Source organism: Excalfactoria chinensis, chromosome 4, assembly GCF_039878825.1.
Source record: "Excalfactoria chinensis isolate bCotChi1 chromosome 4, bCotChi1.hap2, whole genome shotgun sequence".
Classification (NCBI taxonomy): Eukaryota; Metazoa; Chordata; class Aves; order Galliformes; family Phasianidae; genus Excalfactoria; species Excalfactoria chinensis.
Window position 1 is genome coordinate 23,115,728 of NC_092828.1, and position 16,850 is coordinate 23,132,577.

The window sequence follows — 16,850 nt, forward strand, 5'->3', positions numbered from 1 at the left end:
CCAGTGTAAGAGGAGCCTGAGGAGGAACACAAGCAAGAAAGAGATGATTCAGTAGAAACAGAGGAAAATTCTCCCAGCAGGACAACTATAGATAGTATGACTGGAGCAAGATTGGCAATTGCAATCCAAAAATTTATTATCAGAATAATGAAAATGTGGACAAGAGATTCACTGTGATAGAAGGATTAAGAATAAATAAAAATAAAACCCCCAAAAGCTGCTTTACAGTCAGAATTTACAAGACTGTCTGAGACCTTGCAGAAGGCTCTAGGATCCATCACATCATAGAAAAATATTATATCTCAATGCCAAACAGAATATCCACAGCAATGAAGAGTGAGAAAGGGTAAAAAAAGTAAAAATAAAAATTAAAAATTAAAAATTTAAAAAAAAAAAAAAAAAGAGAGAGAGAGAAGATTTAAAGCTACGATTTAGCCACACTGAGATATCTAAGTATCTAAAGATCTGTTAACAGATGTGGGGTACACAAAGCAGTATTTCATATAGGACAGAAGGAGATAGGCAGAGTTACAGACAACAGGAAGGCAGATGAATTTGTATATGAAGTCATCAAGAAGTAGCTGACAGCACAAAACCACCATGGAAGATATTCTGCACAGAAATATGGAAGGAAGTACTGGAAACATAAGAAACCAAAGTGTTTGCTTCTGGCACACTGGTCACAAAGAGAAAGGAAAAAAATTTAAGCAACTTTTCTTAGTCCCAGCCATACACAGCCATCTCAGCACTTCTGCTATTTTCTTTAACAAATTAGCCTTATGCAAATACAGAAAACCAGCATCTGAAATATCAAATACTTCACAGTCAGTTTAGTTATTACTCTGGCTGTTTATCTGTGAGATCTGAGATTATATAAAATGGATTTCAACTAGTGTATGGTGGTATACTCTAATGAAGTCAAGGGAATTCATGCAGACTTTCTTATATAGTTAAACCATATCAGCTGCAATTTAAGTGATACAGTGGATCTACACACACACACACACAAAAATGCATCTCCTGAAACACACAGAATTTGAGAATGAGCAACAGAACAAGAAGTCTGCAGCCTCAGATTGAATCGCTCCTAAACAGCACAAGCAAATTAAGGAATTAAGGCACATTTACAGAGGTGGGCAACTTTCTGATGCTATGTGTGGGACCTTAACTACCTATTCTGACTTTGTATTCATGGAGAGACAACAAGTTATACTTCAGCTGCAGTTTACAAGTACTGAATGCTGTCTAAAGCAAGGGTTGAAAAGATTGCTCTTCTTTGGTTTGCTCTCAGAAAAAATATTGCAATATTTCTCTGTCATACAAAGGCTGGCTTTTCCCTCATCCCTTGTCATTCCCTTCAAAATGATCACAGAAATTGCAACTGACTTCAGAACTGTTGTACTGAGCCAGTATGAGCAGGATATTTCTTGTACTTGGCTGATTCCCCTGAAACCAGGTGGGATAAGCTTAGAGCTACCTTGCAACAGCAGTAGGCAAGCTCACTGCCAGCAACAGCCAGACTAATCAACTTAAGCTCTTATTTTTTTACCATGAAAAACAGAGAGCACTTATAAAATTTTATTTATGAATTATTACTCAAGATCCTATAGCTGGCAAAATAAGTCATACTAATAGATGTGTTTTTTAATGCTTAAGTATGTTTCATAATGAAGAACAATATTCAGGATTACTAAAGGAATATTTAATCAGCTGCTATTAAAAAAAAAAAAAACAAAAAACAAAAAACAGTCTCCAAACATTTATGTGATTAATAGACAATTAACTCTGACCATTGTTAGTGTTGACAAGCACCAGAATTATTGAAATCTATCTTTTCTAATTAAAGAGAAAAAGAAAAAGAAAAAGGAAAAGGAAAAGGAAAAGGAAAAGGAAAAGGAAAAGGAAAAGGAAAAGGAAAAGGAAAAGGAAAAGGAAAAAGAAAAAGAAAAAGAAAAAAGAAAAAAGAAAAAAGAAAAAGAAAAAGAAAAAGAAAAAAGAAAAAAGAAAAAAGAAAAAGAAGGAAAAAAAAAAAAAAAGAAAAAAAGGAGTGAGTTGGGGGAAAAAAAAATGTGTCATTCTTGTTCACTCCAAAGAAGATGCCATACAAAAAGCTAAGGGTGATAATCAAAGCCTTGCTGATACTTCTGTTCTGATTTCTGAAGAACTGTTCCCACCACATGAAAGAAAATGGAACCTATTTCTATAAAATGTACATACTGGAAAGGAATTCCAATCAGAATTGCCATATCATGAAAGCTGAGGTGCTGGCATGATTCTGCCACAGGCAGCAGCAGAGGACATCTGTAAATAAACTGGAGTATCAAAGCACAAAACACTGATAAACACAGAAGGACTGGGTGATGAACACAGTGCAGAGAAAGATCAAGAGGTCCAAAGGCAGCATGTGTGGACACTGTTTACATACAAGTGCCATATATCCAGCTGTACAAATGCACCACTACAGTAGTTTGTTTTTGTTGTTTTATTTTTGTTATTTTTTTTCTTTTGTTGCTTGCTTGTGAGTTCTTTGTTTGTTTTTGATATTTGTTTGGTTTTTTTTGTATTTTAACATTAGTCTTAGCTTGAAAGGAAAAGTAGTAAGAGTACATTTGCATTAAGAGTTCAACAGAATGAGCTTCCACATAGAGAAAAACAGGCTCTAAATATTCATCATATGTCTAAGTTCCATTAAGAAAATACCAGACTACTGCACAGCTTTTAGGCACCAAGACTTTGGCCATAAAAATGCACTTAGATGTAGTTTATATGACTGCTGAACGATGCATTGCACAGGATAGCTTTAAAAAAAATAAATTCAAAACTCTTTAGGCTTAATAAGTGTTAGAAGCCTAAATACTTCACTGATCTAGACACTTGTTAAGAATATTTACTCAGACTGCAGATGCCTAGAGAGACCACATGCTGCAAGAAGACATCTTTTATGCATGGGGTGTCTATAGCATCTAGAATTTTATGTAGATCTTTGTAAAGTTAAATACTAAAAGTCAGACTCCAAGAGCCTTTAAAAATAAATTCTAATTAATGTCATACACATACTAAAAATCTCTGTTTTATGAAAGTTAAAAAGTCTATTACATGGCAAGAGGAAAATAAAATGTATGAGAAAAATAAGTCAGTTTTCTCTCATAACAAGTACCTTTTTAAGTTTCCATAGGAACATATTCCCCTGATATCACGCTACAACCTTATTGTTCAAACAAAAAAAAAAAAAAAAAAAAAAAAAACCATCCCCCCCCAAAAAAAACAAAACAAACAAACAAAAAAAAAAACCAACCCTCTCTACGCTTCTAAACTGAAAAGTTTAAGGTTATCATTTGACAGAGTGAATTAACATATATGGGAAATGATTAATCCAAAGGGGAGTCACAGATATGTGTTCTCACATAACGTAATAAAATGAGGGCTAAGGACAGCCCTGGAAACTGAAGCAAATGTTGGAGTATTGGTTAACTAACACAAACAATATTAACTCCAGGGGAAGTGGTTCCTTATTGAAACAGCTCGCACAAAGAGAGCTTACAAAGTCACACCTGTAATTATTTTTTGCTGAGAACACTTTTTCCTACATTAATGACGTTTTTGTTGGAAGTTTTAATAAATCTAAATATATATATATATATATATTTATATAAAATTACTTTTTTTAAAGTTTGATTTTTAAGTTATATTACATGCTTATATAATCCAGGTTCCTAGAGTCCAAGCTTAGAGAAAGCAATTGCTAGTTTAAAAAGGAAACTTTTACTACTTGCTATGTCTCTATTAAGAAGCAGCAATCTGTCCACACGTTTTGCTCACACTATAAGTTCCATCAGAGGGGACACAACAGGGAGAAGAAGAGAAGAAAAACTGAGTTCTCTACATAAAACCCCCACTTGAGACTTCCCTGCCATGGCTTCAGGTGATGATAACCCTAAACTTGGTAAATTGTTACACTGGAATGAATGTCCATATCAGCATCTTGCATTTTTAACACCTTTACCAAATACCACTAGTCTTTCTTGTCTGGTATCTCATCTCTGAAAGATGAAAAATAGCTGGAAATAACATCATTTTGCCAAATGCTCAGAAGTTCCCTGCACTGGCCTAGTCTAGCATACCTAGACTGGAAGAAAAGGCCCTTCTGCACACAAATGAAAAACTGAGCAATTCTGTAGGGAGGTAAAAATGAAAAAGACAGGAGGGAGCTGAGCACAGACCCATTCAAGTGTCCTTCTGCTTCTGAGCTACTGAGAGGAGCTACTGCCAATGCACTGTCCTGCAGAGGTCATGCATCCAGGCCTCAACACCTCAAACTCAGGCAGAATTGAAAACAAATTCTAGGCGATTTCAGGAAAGGCCACAGGCTCAACTTCCACACTAGTGTTGTTCACAGTTTGTATCAAACAATGAGATCTAACCTCAGCGGTTCCCCCCAGAATTTAGATAAACTGTGCTTTTTAATTTCTGAAGAAATCAGCTACACATACACATTGACAATGACCCACAATACTAAGTGAGTCTGAAGGAAGGAATACAATTAAGTTTATTCCAATTGTTTTTTTCTAGTGAACTAAATAAATAAATGCACTGAAAATAGTTTTATTCAAAAATGTTGGGTCAAACATTATTTTTCCAAATCCCTGAGGAGCAGCTCTGGAAATATCGCATACTGAACCAGAGGTAAACTAAGTATAGATGAATACAGTAAAAATACTTAACATGGGCCAAAACAAGCTCCCAGAGCAATGTCTTCTATATATACTCATTTTTAAAACTAAGTTTATTGAAAAAATTAAAACAATTTCAACTAGCTAAATTGGATTTTGCAATATCCAACAGTGTAAGAATACATATTCAGAAACAAAGAAGCTCATTTGATTGAGATTAGAATTACTTCAGAATACTAGCCCACAGCATCTCTCAGATAATGTTTTTTGTCAATAGTCTGAACTTACCATATTGATTGGGTCAACTGGGCCAATGCTGTTAACATAGACATCTGTTTCAATTACAGTAGTTCTCACTAAAAAACAAAACAAACAACAATAAACAGCAACCATAATAATTATTTATTCAATTTATTCTCTACATTGATAATGTATTTTATTAAAATAATTATCAATCTGATGTTTTATTAGATTCAGAATAATTACAACTTTATTTTGTGCATTCTGTGAAGACTCATATGACTTGACTTCCTTATCCCATATGAATTAAGTTAAAATTGTCAAGATGAATTTTTTGTAGCTTAAGGCAACTTACATTTCACCTATACTTTGTGAATAGGTATAAGATAGATACAAAAACTGTCAAAGGTAAAGGCAGCAGTGAGAACAAAAAGATTCTTCCATCATTAAAAAAAAACTAACACAAGTAGAAAAAAACATTCAGAAAAAGAACTTTTGTACAGTAAACCAGAAGGTCTAGAAGCAGACATGTTTACCAGCTGCAAGAGAAATCAATATGCAGCATTTCCTACTGAAGATACCTAAAAAAAATAAAACAACATATTTCATATTTCTAAATAAAACAACTTTTAACAACATATTTCTTCACACAATTACATTGCACCTAAGAGTTGCCAATATACTTTCATCACTTTCATCAATATATTCTCTACGCACCAAACTGAAAGACCAAGAAATTCCAAAAATTACTGTTTCTGTGCTGACAAAGTTAATTGCTTTAGAAATACTTTTTTTTTTTTTTTAAATGTATTAACTGAAAGACACAAAGTCTCAGCAAATTTCCATGAAAGTGACATCTGATGTATGCGTCACTGATAATTTTGTTGTTATGCTGATTTATAGGGGAAAAAAAGACAAATGGAAAAGGTCAGGATGTGGTACAGGAGAGTTCTGCATTTAAACAACACCAATTTACTAAGCACTTTTTTTCCCAGCTTGTACAATAGACAGAATGGCAATGAATGAGCACAAGAGGGTTCATTCTGAAGTTCTTCTGGTCTTTCTCCCATGATCTAGCATGTTAAAATGAAGTCCCTCTGTTCATTTGTAGACAGAAAGAGGGAAAGTACAAGAAAAATATACTTTGATTTCACAGAAGAGGGATTCTCCATCACCAGATATGATTTCTTCACATTGCATACCATTAGAGATCTTCTAAGCCTTCTACAAGAGATGTAAAATCTTAAGTAACACAGGATTTTTCAAACCTCAAAGACCTAGAACTCAGACACACAGAAAGAAATAGGGTACCATTAACAACCCTGCCAGCTTTGATAACAGGCAAGATACATTTCCTAATTATCCACAGATACATTTCCCTGCCAGTCTCACCTGACAGGAAATTCTCCCTGATCCCAAATCCGATTACCAGTTCCCTGAGCTTGTGACTGAGACATGTCAGTCAGGCTGCACAAAGGGTTTTCTGTACAACCACAGAGTGCCCAGTCACCTGATCACTCTCCTGTCTCCAGTGTGCTCTACTGAGAGTTAAAATGGGAAATCAATTTGTTTCCTGAGGAAAAAAAAAATAATTACTCCCTGAGCTTTAAATGGCTTAAATTTAAAGAGGCAGGAATGGGGAGAGTATATGTATGTGTTTGTATGCATGTGTATGATGTAACATATAGTTTATGCATGCCACATCTCACAAATACATATCCACTGCCCTTGATTTTGCAAATTTATTTTTCTATACAACAGATAAACTCTTCAGTTTAGTCACTGCAAGACTTGAACACAAGGATCTTTCCTCACTGCTCAAGCAATGCTGAATCCAGCATTTCTCCCTCACATTTGTAGGAAATATCTAGTTCTTCTTAAAGCTAGGAAAATGTGTTTTATTTAGAGGTTCAATTCTTTGATTAACTTTCATCACTACTTAGCCACATAGTAAACCTGTTCCTTAGACACAATTACCTGCACAGAGTGAATAAGGTCACCTCTCAGACTAGGATATGATGAAGAGTTCTTATCACACACTGAAAATGCAACCCATGGTTTATCTGTTCAGCTTTAACATCTAAAATTTCACTATTTTTTCCAGACTCATCTTGGAATTTGGACATCAGATCTGGCATTCTTTTTAAACAGTACTATCAGTGACTCGTGAACACTTCTAGTTTTCTACTTAAAATGTCTCTTTTCAAAAAAGTCTTATCTCAGAACAGTCCTCTGGGAGACACATACCTAGGAATTCACTATAGTTATTGAAAAATATATAAGTAATTACATTTTCTCCTAAATCACTACTTTTATGTGAAGAACCTCTCACTTTGAAATATAACCCATATGCTTTCTTTCCACACTGTTATCTTCCTTTTTTTTTTCTTTTTCCTACAATTAGCCTTTGTCTGCATCTCTGATTTTACTGAAGGAGGGGATTACTCTGCAGATGCAACTTCTCTCTTGCCAACAGTCTTTGCTCCATCTGCCAAATTTGCTACAAAAATTCATTGATAAAATCATTCAAGATATCATTATTCTTGATCAAGTCACCCTTGTGAGACCCAACAATAGACAACCTAACATTGATATTTCATTATTAACAACTAAATTTTGAGATCTGTCAGTGAGATAGTTTTTAATATGGGCTGTGTCAATTTTATGAAATTCCAGTGTGCAGCAAGCAGTACTTGATCTACCACAAGGGCTCTTCTGTAATGTTCCACAGAGTTCAATTTGCCTTTTCTATACTTCTCTGAGTAAGATTATTAGAGCTATTAAGAGCTAGTGAAGGGTCTGAAAATCCACCTGTTGAAATTGTTTTAATTGACCCAAATGATACAGAGCTACAGACCCAGTGCAGTAAGATTGGAAGGGGTTGTTTTGTTTCCTTAGTTCTTCTGTGCAGAAGCGATCCCAGTGCTTCCGTGAATTAGAAGAAAGAATTCATTTTACTCGTGTTTGTGAACTAGAAGTGATACGAGCCCATGGAAATGATGACCTCCATATAATTACTGTGGTTCATTTTCTTTCTACAAAGAGCTAACAGCGATAGATGGTTTGGAAAGGTACTTTTCCTTCTTTTATTTAGGAAATGTAGTAATGGCCTTGAAAAAACTGTGAGTAGAAAGGGTGTTTAACAAACCTTGAGTGCAAAACAGTACAGTAGATCTTATAAATTTCTAAGTAAGAGAAGAAAATGATAGTCCACTTTAAATATTTGCACTGAAAAAGGCAAGAGTAAAGCAAGAAGGTAAGAGAACTGTAGTTTAACCTGCATATTAAATAGTTTGAGTGAAGAACACCAAGCAGTTGCCCCCAAGAGAGAGTTCATCAGCTCCCAAAGTAGCTGATGTGTGCAAGGAACTCATACACTATGCCTGATATGAAGAAATACACTCACATTTCTGATTTCCTGCTTTGCTGCATTTTCTTCGCTAGAATCATAGAATCATTTGAGTTGAAAGGAACCTTTAAAAGTCATCTAGTCCAATACCCCTACAAGGAACAGGGACACCTACAGCGAGGTCAGACTGCTTAGAGCCCAGTCCAGCCTGACCTAGAATGTCTCTAGAAACACAGCATCCACCACCTCTCTGGACAACTTGATCCAATGCTTCACTACCTTTACTGTAAAAAGCTTCTTCCTTATATTCCTTCCAATCTAAATCTTCCCTCTTCTAGTTTGAAATCATTTCCCCGTGTCCTATCACCACAGACTCCACTAAAGAGTCTATTCCTTTCTTATAGTCTCCTTCTAGATACTGAAATAGATAGATACTATTACTGGTCTCCCCAAAATCTTCTCTTCTCCAAGCTGAACAGTCCTAACTCTCCAAGTCTGTCCACACAGGGGAGGCCTTCTATCCCTTGGATCATTTCTGTGGCCCTCCTTCAGACACAATCCAATAGGTCCATGTCTGTCCTTTACTGGGGACTCTATATCTGGACACAAATATGACTCCAGCTGAGGTCTCATTGATGCAGAGCTGAGGGGGCAGGATCACCTCCCTCGTCCTAATGACCTTTATTTGATTTTTTTGATTCAGCCCAGGATACAGTTGTCTTCCAGGCTGAGGGCAAATCACTGGTTCCCATCCAGCTTGCCATCCACTCCAGGTCCTTATTGGCAGGGCTGTGCTCAATCCTTTTGTGCTCCAGCTTGTATTGATAAACTTTTTAAAGAAGTATAACTGGTATTTGACTGGTTTAGAGCATCATTTAACACAAGCACATAGCTAAGAACAGGATTGATCTCTGGAAAGATGTGACTCTTATTCCTGAAGTTTAAGAGGGAGAATGAATCTCCCCACAGGAAGCAATACATGGAAAGCAGTGTTTCTTGGAAGACACGACCACTGCTTCCCTAGCAAAGAATGATGCTGAAATCCCCAGGCATATTCTGAACACCAGTTTGGGTTCAAAATCTGCATTCTGAAAAGGTTAACTATGGATTAGAAAAATTACACTGATACACATCCACCTCAATCACTGACAAAATTATTTTAGTGATTGTTCTTGCTGTTGAAAATGCCTCTTTTATTAACCTGCATTTAACTAGGTCCAATTTTCAGATTCTGATACTTGAAATCTCTCTGCTTGCTATGTGGGAGACCTTTCTATATCCCGACAAAAAATATAGACTTGATTTTAAAAGCACAGAATATTGCCCTTTCTATTGCTGAATATTCCTCCATTTTCATTAATCTAGTCCTCAACATTACCCAATAGGAAGTTAGTCCATCTAAATTTGCTAATTTGCTCCGTTAACTTATCAAAAATGTGCATCTTAGACTGAAAGTCTAACACCTATCTTTATTTATCACAATTCTTCAATTTAAACAAAAGTAGTTAATTTCATCTAAGTTGTTTGGATTTTTGTTTGTTTGTGGGGGTTTTTTCTGAGCAAGCTTTCTTTAACTCCTCAATAATTGCCTAAAGTAATCAATGATAAAGCATCTATTCAGCAAAGCAGTCTTCAGTGCTTGAATACTACTTCAATAGTATTTAATATAACAATGTAATTCTCACAATAATTTACCTAAGAATATTATATATGCAACTATCTGTATGAAAATTCAACTTCAGATGTCTACAGCAGGCTTCCAACTCTTTCTCTAAAGAATTTTTTCTGTTCTTCATTTTTATTTTTATATCTTTTTTTATTTAAAATGAAGCAAAGGTTCCTACCCCACCACCTTTTTTCCCATCATTTTCTTTGCAGGGCACACTTCAAATACTTTAAAATTCACTGCATTTACTCTTATAAACATTACTCTTGTATTTCAGTTTCCTTCAATTCATGTAAAATATTCTTCATGAGAGTACATCTCTATTTTTACCTGCTATTTTTGTGCTTATATGAGTTTATTATTTTCCTACATACTTCACTATTTTGTTTATGCTATTCTAAAAGCAACAGTTCAAGAAAATATCCCCTAATATCATTTCAGAGTTAGCACATCTATCAGTCTCTAGAAAGTTCACTTTCTGTTCTTGCAGCTTTTATACCTCTGAGTACATAACTTTTCACATCAGTGAATTGAGATGCAATTATTTGTTCATTCCTTGCTAACAGAACAATTACAACTATTCAAATTTCTCTAAGTAGGCTTTTCTCCTATGTTTGTGAACTATCATCCTCATCATTCTTAAAGATTGTATCAATAATGTCTTTCCTCAAGTTTGTGATTGAAAATACTACATTAGAGAACTAATGTGATTATTCCTATTTCTAAATGAACTTTCAGACTATCAGTTGCATTTCACTAATGCAATACATGACACCTGACATGAGACATAGCTGGAAAAAATATAAATTGATAGACTAACATTGATATGCCAGTATCCCTAAGTTGTGAGGGATGGAATAGTGTGCAGACAGTTCTTTCCTTTAAAAAAGAGAGTTTAAAAAATGCCAATTACAACTAGGAATGAAGATGTCGTTATAAATTATATATATATATATTCTTACCTTACAGTAAGTATAATATTGTTTTGTTAATATATCGACACACCAAGGCTGCATCAGTAATTAAAGGATTTGTACTACAGATCAGAAAGTCCAGGTGGCAACTGCCACTATTTCATACTGTGCTGAATCTACTTTAATAATAGTATATTTGTGCTCCATACATCTAAAAATATGTTACATATAACGAGTTAAAGCCTACTAAGTTTTATAAACATAGCAAAGAGTAGCAATTAACAAATCAATACAACTCACAGATATTAGTATGAGACACACAGAAAATGACACAATGTGATTTTCTGAAATTAAATTTCAGTATTGCAGTAGATTTTTTAATTTTCTTTTGGCTCTCCTTTGTCACGTCACTCTGCCTATTCAACAATGAAACCCCTTTTTCTGCTCTGAGATGCTGTGTCAATGTGAAGAGGAAAATTAAATTTGACTCTGTTATTCAAACCCCAAAAGCCTAAGCTCAAAATATACAAAAGTCTTGCTATTTTGACTGAGCTTTGTAACTCAGTAATAACTTTGCATGGGAAATTATTACCTTGAAAGATAATTATAAGTCCAGTCAATAACCTTGTTGTAGAATAACTGGCATACTCCAAAGATATGTAATCTGACACTAAATTTTATCCACATAATTGGCTCAGAATAAGATGAACATGCCACAGCCTAGTTTTATTATTCTATGTTAGATATCTGCTGTTAAATATCTCAAACAGCTGGACAGAATTTAATACCTGTATTTAAAGCTGGTATTTCATCTCACTTTTGCCAAAACTGCAACTTTTTCTCTAAACAAAAGAGATCCAGACTTCACATTTGCTCTCCCAGCAGCAAAGTGAACATATTCCAGTTATCTACTGTTCTTATCACTCTAGCTTTTCACGAGCCTTTCAGTATTTGGACAGAGTCAGGTCCCAAATAGCAAAGGTCAAAAATGTACTCTTGGGAAAGTAAAGAAGAAAAAGTAAGTGAGCATTGATGTTAGACCAGCTAGAAGCTAGAAAGTGCTTTCTTTCAGAAATAGTAATTCTACCAATAATTGAAATCCAGAATACTGTACATTGAAGTACTCAAAAAAGACTCTAAAAAGTTTTTGCTTGACCAGGACTCAGTGCACAATTAATCTTTGTTGTAAGGATTACATAAAAAATGTTTGGTGTCCCTCAAAATCCATTTGACATCCAAGAATGAACTCCTCTTCCTTTATTACCTCTTTTTCTATTTCAGAATTTTAGAGGGAGAGAAGAGCAAAAGTATCCTCTTTACTTTCATCCCCACACACCAGCTAAGAATTAGAAGAAATCCTAGTGAAGAAAGTTTATTCCCTCACAATTCTTTTGTTCTCCACTGCATTAATCAACCCGGGAGGGGAAAGAAAATGATACTACATAACTTTTATGAGTTGAGAAATTAAGAAAAAATTTGCTGGAAGATGTTTTTTGTTGTATGTTCACAGTAATTCACTTAAATGAAGGTGAAGGAAAAGACAAGGGAAGGACTTTTTGTAAGGGCTGATAGTAACAGGGCAAGGAGTAATGGCTTTAAACTCAAAGAGGGTAGAATTAGACTAGAATATTAGGAAGAAATTATTTACTGGGAGGATAATGAGACACTGTAAAATGTTGCCCAGGGAGACTGTGGATGCTCCTTCCCTGGAAGCATTCAAGGCCTGGCTGGATGGGACTCTGAGCAACTGAGTCTAGAGGGAAGTGTCCCTGTTTATATCAGGGAGTTTAGAACTAGGTGAACATAAAGGTCCCCTCCAACACAAACCATTCTATGGCAAACTTCATTAGATTCCATACAGTGACAGGAAAAGAAAAACTTCCATAAAATATCTTCAGGGTAACAGTCAACAATAAAATAGAACTAAGAAATTTAGGGAGGGAAAGAATTTTACAGAAGCTTTCAAGAGAAAATACTTAGTCTGAGATTGCATCTCTCTTTTCTCCTACCTAAATGAAACAAGTCTGGATTGCATTACTGTTTATTATATATGCACCTTATAGACTTACATTGCATTCCTTTCATAGGGAACACCAGGCATTAAGCAAATAATTTCATCCTCCACCTCTCTTCGTAGTTCAGAAAACAAACTCAAGAAAAACATTTTTCCTAGTTTGATCCAGCGAACATATGGTAGACGACAGCTGGTGACGTTTTCATGTACTCCAGGATTTCAACATGAATGCTTTCAAATATTAACACTTAACTGTTACATTTAAATTGTCGTTTTGATTTGTGAAAGACAAAATTCACTTCCTACTAGCTGCAAAGTTTAAACTACAGTAATGCAGTCTTCCTTCCTACAATTCTCCAGAAAAGATATTGCTCTAAATTGACTTTGTAAATTCTTGCAAAGTTTTTCAAAATTTGAACTAAGGAAAAATGAGCACTGAATTGAGTTATATTTCAATAAAATACACACAGTGCATTTTCTAAAAAGAGAGAGAAAATATCTAGAAATAATACTTTAAAATCCTGCAGGATCTTTTTTTCCCCAAAATTATAATTCATGTATACACATAGATTTGTCAGAAGATCTTAGAGTAACAAGACAATATATAATTATCTTTTAATGATTTATTATATATCTTGCTTGTTGTCCTCTCAAAAAATACATAAGTAAATGATAGTGAATGTAACACAAAAATTTTGCTTATGCATCAATAATTATTTTTAACATTTTTAGCAAAACATTGCATTTTATTGGTGTAATATTTAGACTACTATTTTAATTTAAAAAAAGAAATCATTTGTCATCGTTGACAAAGCATAAATTAACTTTGCTTCACATCTAGTGAATTATTTCAAGTGCTTACCCCCAATATCTGGCCGAAGTTTATTGTCATATCCTTGAAGTAAGGAGTCCAGTATATGAGTCACATCCCCACCATGAATCTTTGGTGCAAGGACCCATGTTTTATTCACAGTTAGGTCTTCGTCATCTTCATCATCTGCTTTATCAGCTCTAATAGTGATTGAATCAGGAAAGAAAAATAAATAAATAAATAAATAAATAAATACAAGCTTAGAAAAAACAAAACAAACAAACAAAAAAAAAAAAAAACAAAAACCAGTGAATCGAAATAATGAAGAGATGAAGAAGAAACTAGGAAATATCAAACACTTACAGTGCGTTCTGGTGCACCAGAAAGAGGCAAGCATTTATGTCAAACACCAACATTTTGTTTTATGACTGTAGAAAGTGTAAACTAATAAATTAATCAGGAGAAGGGCTGACATATCATGCATACAGAGAAACTCAAGCCATAAGTCAAACACATAAAAGTATCCCCATACTCTTAGCCTTTTCCTGCCTTAAAATGCAAAAAGGAATTTCCAAGCTTTCCCCAATACATACACCATTTTCAGGTCATGGCACTAATATTTCCAAGGGACGCTTATTCATCATAATAGATGTTAATAACATTAATAGTATTTTTTTCTTCATAGCCTCCTGCTCTAGCTATTATGTAAATAATTAAACCTCATATATCCTCACTCAGCTCCTTCCAAACATTAAGAAAGCAAACAAACACTGCATCCATATGCTATGACTAAACATCTGAAGTCACGTGTCAATAATGTACTCACATGTAGATATGGTATAGTCGAAATCTTGTATCATTCCTTTAACTTAAACTTATTTTTTTGCTATCTCTTTTATCAAGATGACACAATTGCACAAGAAAAACACTCATGTTCATTTATTGTCTATCTTTTAATTAGATAAGCAGCAATATATATTTTATCACTAAGTCATTAGGAAAATGGCAATACCTTAATTATGTCTGCAGATTCACTCAGATATCACCAAAAGGTCAAAGAATGCCTGGAAGTAGTTTTCTTTCCATTTGAATTAAATGAGTGTGGACTTAAATATTCCTTCAGTGCTAAAGTTTGCAATCTATATTACTCATCCAGCTTATTTCAGGGAACTGCTATGGGCTTCAAGTCAAGCAAAGTGCATCAGACTGATAGCAGTAACTCTGACAGTCATACAACGTATCTTCACAAATGGACACTACCAATTATTACTGAGGGTATGCAATTCATATAAATCAGTTCCAATGTTAGCATAAGCTTAGCTATTCCAGTAAGGAAAAGAAATATAAGTACTGTTCTTGTACCAATTTGTATTGTACACTGAATCTAAAAATATTACTGATAAATTATTAGGGAGGGATTTTCAAGAGTTTTTAATTACAGTCATACACTGCCTTCAAGACTAAGGGTAACTTCTCAGTGAACCTTCCACAGAAGTGAAGACCACAGGGTGTTCTATGGAGAGACAACACTATATTTACAAGAGCAAAGGACAGAAAAAGTCAGGAAAGGACAGAAATGGAACAGGCATGTCTGGCTATTACTGTAGCCCTTTGTGGGAATGCACCAAAACAGTTTGTATTTATAATTCTTTGCACCATTTCTCAGATAACACTACCAAGTTTCACTGAAACTTAAGATTATCACCACTGTGAAAACTGCTCTGTCTTTTCAGCATGCCTGGATGATTTTAGAAATGCAACTGGGAGCTTGCCACAACTTAGTGAGTTTCCAGAGGGCAAACAAAAGACACTGCTTATATATCAGCTCTTTTATAACTAGCTTGCTGCAAACAAGTCAAAAGAGTCTACTACATCTGAAAGTGACGTGCAGTCAAAATAAAAGGTTCACCATCAACTTCCCTTTAACAGTCCAAAAAGTGTTTTCATACTTTTAAATCGAAATGTGTTGTATAATACTGAATATCTTTACTGCACAACATAGTCGTTATAGAAATGTCAGATATTAAATATTTAACATCTCCTATTAGCAGGATTCTGTGAATGTGAGCACTAAAATGTAGAAAGCAAAGTTTGTAAGTGTGTACTCTGTATCACACAGAGCTACCTATTGCCATCTTTTTCATGTTTCATTGCCACACTGCTTTCTTTCTCTTATTTTTGGCCCGGTTGTATCATATGCTATCATCTAATTGCTATGTAAATTTGCTTAAGGTTGCTAAGAGTGCAGAGGCAATCCCTGCTCCCCTGAGGTATTCAGATGATGAGGAGTAAAACTTAACTCATAATCACCTCTCTAAGAAAGGAAATATTCACCACAAAACTGATCTTTTTTTTTTTTTTTTTTCCCCTCACTTTTTGTTCTGCAGCCTTTAAACAGCAGAAAGTACAGAGAAACTGCCAAAGATCTGAGAGCTCTGTACAGAGTGATGCAGAATGACAAGCATGCAGTTTTGTCCCTCTTTCATTTTCTTTTTGCATCATTATTAAAAACAGCCTGGATACTGTCCAAATGAAATATACAAGACATCATGCCAAAGGCCCATGCCTACTATAAGAGTCTGGAGAGTGGCCTTGCGGAATAGGATCTGGGTGTTCTGGCTGATGGAAAGTTGTATTTGAGTTGGAAGTGTGCCCTGGCAGCCAGAGGGGCCAACTGTACCATGAGGTGCCTCAGGTCCAGCACTACCAGTTAGATGAGTGTTCGGATTGTCCTGCTATGCCCTGTGCTGTGTGGCCTTATTTGGAGAACTGAGTGCAGGTTTGGGCACTACAATATAATTACAACATCAAGATGTTAGAGACCATTCAATGAAAATAAACAAAGATTCTGAAGAGTCTGAAGGGCAAGAGGTATGAAGTGTGGCTGAGGTCCCTGGGTTTGTTCAGCCCAGACCAGAGGAGCTGACGGGAGGCCTCCCATCAGCCTACAGCTCATCACAGGAAGCAAAGGGGCAGTGCTGATTTCTGCTCTCTGATGACAGCAACAGGACCCATGGGAACAGCATGGAGCTGTGTCACGGGAGAATCAGACTGGGTGTTAGTGGAGGTCCTTCACCAGACTGTGGTGGGCATGGAACAAGCTCCCAGGGCAGTGACCATAGCCCTAAGGTGCTGGAGTTCAAGGGATGTTTGGACACCGCTCTCAGACATAAGGCTTGATTTTTA

The 16,850-nt window shown here is 35.3% G+C and overlaps 1 protein-coding gene across 1 annotated transcript in view; it reads right to left on the minus strand.

Moving 5' to 3' along the window:
- GABRG1 (gamma-aminobutyric acid type A receptor subunit gamma1) overlaps nucleotides 1-16,850 on the minus strand; it is a 52,756-nt gene that overhangs the window by 20,734 nt on the left and 15,172 nt on the right. Inside the window, exons 2-3 of the mRNA XM_072334264.1 lie at nucleotides 13,716-13,864; nucleotides 4,959-5,026 (exon numbers count right to left, since the gene is read on the minus strand). Of these exons, the coding sequence (XP_072190365.1) occupies nucleotides 4,959-5,026; nucleotides 13,716-13,864 (217 nt within the window). The remainder of the gene's footprint in view (nucleotides 1-4,958; nucleotides 5,027-13,715; nucleotides 13,865-16,850) is intronic.